The 5,032-nt window shown below is 43.0% G+C and overlaps 1 protein-coding gene across 1 annotated transcript; it reads left to right on the forward strand.

Moving 5' to 3' along the window:
* Positions 1–533: 533 nt before the first annotated feature.
* LOC128403672 (chorion class B protein B.L1-like) lies at positions 534–4,795 on the forward strand. The gene is made up of 2 exons (XM_053368648.1): positions 534–607; positions 3,714–4,795. The coding sequence occupies exons 1-2, from the start codon at positions 545–547 to the stop codon at positions 4,161–4,163; spliced, it is 513 nt and encodes a 170-aa protein (XP_053224623.1). The 5' UTR covers positions 534–544; the 3' UTR covers positions 4,164–4,795.
* Positions 4,796–5,032: the final 237 nt, after the last annotated feature.

Below are 5,032 nucleotides of genomic sequence, written 5' to 3' on the forward strand. Positions count from 1 at the left end.
CACTGTGAGAAACAGGATGTTGGACAAACTAGGCGTTTGATCTGATTCATCAGAGTTCCATTATGGAATCCCAGAAAAGATGTTTGTCTTGAGTTTCACATAACAGACAACCCATTTGTGCTGTCGTGCAAAAAATTATGCACACTCCAAATCCAGGATGCGGACAATGGTTTTGGTTCCCAGAAGATGTGGGCCGCATAGCCAGTTTGACTTGTAACCTTTTTGCCAAAGGCCAGGATGGATGCCGCACTTTTACGGGAACATCCAAACCTTGATCATTTAAAAACAGAGAGATAAGCATGGTATAATAGAGGGAAAGAAATAGGTTAGGGTGGAACTAAAATGAGCAAAGGTGGCAAAAACAAAAATCCCCACCGCATAATAATTTGTAACGTACCATTATTTAATGCATAGGGGTTTAAGATTAAACATGCAGATAACATTTTCAGGAAACGACTAGTTGTGAAATAATTAAATCCTCAGGCGTAGATCATGTATCACACCCATTAGAATTCCTCTGGAAGGATATAAAAGGCACCATGACATGTTCAACAGCATCCCTGAGTTCTCCACCACTTCTCTTCATTTCAGCACTCTCAAGATTCAGGTAAGTCCATTCACATTCTTTCTATCAGTGGCTGTGATACATTCTATGTTCTGTGAATTGAGTTCTGTTCTCTGAAGATCAAAGCAGTCCACCCAGGGCTGGGGAAACCTGCGGCTCTCCGAATGTTAAAGGCATAGCAAGCTGCCCTATACTGAGTGAGACCATCTATTTTGATATCATCTGCACTGTCAGTGGCTAGCCAGGATTTCAGGCAAGGGTCTTTTTGTGGGGCAAACCCAGCCTCATATAATCAACATGCTCAACTCTAATTAATGCATGAAGGGGTTAAGGCCATAGAGTAAGTTGTCCTGCCAGGCTTAGCTAGGTCACACACCCCCATCTTGGAAGGAAAGTCTCTTTGTTCTGGGCACACAGCTCAAACGGTGTGCCTTTAGCAAGTCATCTTTGTGTTTCTATACAAAAATTTAGAAACTCTTACCATTTTTGAAACTAAGTTGCACTGCCTGCAATTTTTTTGCTGCTGTATGGAAAAGCACGGCTCTGACCTTTTGAAGAGTTTGTAAGTAAAGCATTTTAAACTTACAAAACATGTGGTCTCTTTCTATATTAAGGGAAGTGAAATTTTTTGGAAAGAACTTGGGGATATTTTAAAGGTCTAACAGCCTTTATTTCCACGCTTTACTTTGCTGCATGTTTTCTGATTTTAAATCTCTGCTGGGGCTCTCTCACCAAATAGTACCTGTCCCTAAACCTGGAACTAAGTATGCAGGGAATTCTCATTTTATTCTTTACCCAAATTTACTGCTTTTCTTATATACTTGTTGTTATTTACTGTGCCATTTTAAACTGTTTTTAGCTTATTTATTATATTGCGAGCATTGCCTTGTGACATATATGTGGAAGGTGATGTTGTTGTGGTGGTTTATTTTAATGCATGCATTTGCCCCCTCTCTCCCCAATTCTTGTCTATTTCATTGTACGTTAGATCTACTGGGTTGTAGACAACGTTAATTCCACTCAGAGTAGTCCGACTGAAATTAATGACCATATTAGGAGTATGGAGAGCTAAAGAAAAGAAATTAATCAACACGACTAACTTAGATGCAGTAATTTCAATGGCTCTGCTCTGAGTAGAATATCGTTGGATATGGAGTATTGCAGTTCATACTGGGAGCTTTGTTTAGGGGGTGGAAAACAATTACCACACATATACAAAACAATCAGGGGTGACTTGATCCATCATCAGCATCAAGCATTTTGCCTCCTCTTCCCCAGGGACCACCAAATTTGGTGACAGAGGCAAAAATAAAACCAATTTCAAGCAGAAACAGAGTTGGTGTTGGACAAAACCAAATGCCGTGATGAGGATAGAGTCCTCAATTACTTGATGAGGAACAAGGGATGGTTAATGTTGTCCTTGGGAAAAGAAGGAAGGTGTGTGTGTGTGCGTGCAGAAACTAGCTGTTGAAGAAAACAAGACATCGGCCTCAATTTAGGGATAAAAATCTGCCAATACCACCTTATTTCAAAGCAATATTGCTAGACCACCCAAGTGCACTCCCACAGCACTCTGCCCTGGGCAGATTTCAGACAAGCATAGCTTGTACTCTGCATTCCATGAGCATATTTCTAGATAAGGAATTAACCAGTGGCATTTCCTAGAGAGAGAAAACAAGCAGCTGTCAGCAGCACTGCAGCTTCGAGGGTTACAGGTTTATCAGAACTTCTTATTCTTCTTGTTGTATACACATTTAACCATCTCCCTCCCATAGTCAGTTGTGAGTATTTCAAGTTAGATTTGAGGTCTTGGAGGCTTTAGTAATAATAATAATAATTTATTATTTATATCCCGCCCATCTGGCTGGGTCTCCCCAGCCACCCTGGGTGGCTTTCAACAAAAGATTAAAAATACATTAAAACATCAGTCATTAAAAACTTCCCTAAACAGGGCTGCCTTCAGATGTCTTCTAAACTTCAGATAGTTGTTCATTTCTTTGACATCTGATGGGAGGGAGTTCCACAGGGCAGGCGCCACCACTGAGAAGGCCCTCTGCCTGGTTCCCTGTAACTTCGCTTCTCGCAGGGAGGGAACCGCCAGAAGGCCCTCAGAGTGTCCAGGCAGAACGATGGGGGTGGAGACACTCCTTCAGGTATACTGGACCGAGGCCGTTTAGGGCTTTAAAGGTCAGCACCAACACTTTGAATTGTGCTAAGAAACGTACTGGGAACCAATGCAGATCTTTCAAGAAGCTTTAGCTTCTATGCAAAAATCTCTACCTGCAAAAAATGTAAGGATTACAATTTCAATTCAGTGCAAGAAAGTACTTGTTGAAGGAGCCCATAGTTAAACTATGGAACTCACTCTGACAAGAGGCAATGTTGACCACTGACCTAGATAACCTTGAAATAGGATTAGACAAATCCTCTTTTACGACTTTTTGATGATTACAAGCCATGATAGCTATGATCTGCCTTCAACGTTGGAGGCAGCAAAGCTTCTAGATGCCAGTTGCTAGAAACCAGGAGAGAGGAGAGTGCTGCTCCCTGCTGGTTTCCTACAGAGGCATTTGAGTGGAAAAAGTGAGGGCAGGATGCTGGACTAGTTGGGCCATTGGCCTAATCCAGCAGGCTCGTCTCATGTTCTTATAACTGAGCCCCCACCTCCAAACAGCTTTTCTTTCAACCCAAATCACTGACCAGAGATCCGTCAGTTCAAGAATCCCAGAACCATACAATCCATCTTCATAGTGTACCACCTTGGGTGGCAGGAAGGTGAGTAACTCAGTTTTATAATTTAATAATAATAATAATAATAATAATAATAATAATAATAATAATACTTTAATAATAATAATTTATTATTTATACACCGCCCATCTGGCTGGGTTTCCCCAGCCACTCTGGGCGGCTTCCAACAGAACACTAAAATACAATAACCTATTAAACATTAAAAACTTCCCTAAACAGGGCTGCCTTCAGATGTCTTCTAAAAGTCTGGTAGTTGTTTTTCTCTTTGACATCTACTAATAATAATTTAAATGAGTAAATATCCATGTTTGCCATATATAGACTTACTCTAAATTATGTCTTGATTCCCCAAATGGGCATCTGCTTAATATGGGCTTTTCTCAACATGTCCTTTCAGATTCACCTCCCGTGCCAAAACATGTCTTGCTGCATCCCATCTTGTGGCCCATCCTGCGCCATCCCATCTTGCGCCTCAAAACCTGTCATTGGTCTCGGACGGTGTGGTGTCGGCTCTGGATATGGGGGCATTGGCTATGGAAGCCTTGGAGGCGGTGGCGCAGTCTCAGCCAGCAGCCTCGGGGTGCTGTCTGGAGTCCACCCCTCGTGCCTCAACCAAATCCCACCATCTGAAGTGGTGATCCAACCACCTCAGGTCGTTGTGACCATCCCTGGACCCATCCTGTCTGCCAGCTGTGAGCCCTTGGCAGTCGGAGGCTACTCACCATGTGCTTCTGGAGGTTATGGAGGTTACGGAGGTTACGGATTAGGTTACGGAGGGGGCTATGGACGCCTTGGGAGCATCTGTGGACCAAGACGTAGACAAAGCATCTGCAAGTACCCCTGCTAAACCCAAGCTCAGCCATGATGGTCTGAACAACCAGGAACTGTCAAGACAAAGAAGAATCCATGCCTGAATCCATAGTGTTTCAGGTGTTGTGCATACCTGGCTGAGGTTCAAGGTGTTCTTCACCTGTGAGAACCAAGCCCAGGTATCTGTCTCTTGCTCTCTGCTGTTTCATCCTGTAACACAGTGGTGGATAACCTTGCTGCTTCTTTCAGTGTGGGGGCTGCATTCACCCTTGTCCAACCCCACCTTAGGGTGGGAGGGCTCCATGCCCATGGTGGTTGTGGCAACACCCCTGCTTACACATAGACACATTCATTGACACACACAGGATACAAAAATAGACAGTACACACAAACATGGGGCACACAGAGTGACCTAGCTCCAGCGTCCAAATGTTTGTGTTTGCTGTCACCACCGAAATTGGTGGAATCCTGGGACAGAGTTATAGCTAGTCCTTGAACAGGTGTCTGCCACCCCTGCTAGAATATGTTTGTACAACTTGCTTGCACTCGCTAGAGCCAGAGGCTCAAAGCACAGCACATCAGTTTATTTCTCCTTCTGCTTGATCACTGTTCTTGTTCTTGTTGTATAAATTACTGTTGGAAAATGTATCCTTTTGATTTCCTCATTTACTATTAAAGCTTTTGCAGCATCATAATAATCGCTCCTGTATCTTTTTTCTTTTAAAAAACAATGATTCCCTCCAGTCCACCAAAAACAACAAGGAGTAGAGGGAGGAGTAGGAGAGAAACAAAGAAAGTCAGGTGTCTGGTCCACGATGTGGGATTTCAAAATAGAATTGTCCCATTGCCATAAAAGCGTGCACAAATACCCAATTCTGCCAATGTTCATGTGGAAAGGTTCTAAAG

This window comes from Podarcis raffonei, chromosome 16 (assembly GCF_027172205.1).
Source record: "Podarcis raffonei isolate rPodRaf1 chromosome 16, rPodRaf1.pri, whole genome shotgun sequence".
Taxonomy (NCBI): domain Eukaryota; kingdom Metazoa; phylum Chordata; class Lepidosauria; order Squamata; family Lacertidae; genus Podarcis; species Podarcis raffonei.

Bases quoted from the DNA above. Each gene is read 5' to 3' on its own strand.
- LOC128403672 (XM_053368648.1), top strand. From the start codon at position 545: ATGTTCAACAGCATCCCTGAGTTCTCCACCACTTCTCTTCATTTCAGC. The intron at 608-3,713 runs GTAAGTCCATTC...ATGTCCTTTCAG, and splicing joins TCAGCACTCTCAAGATTCAG to ATTCACCTCCCGTGCCAAAA.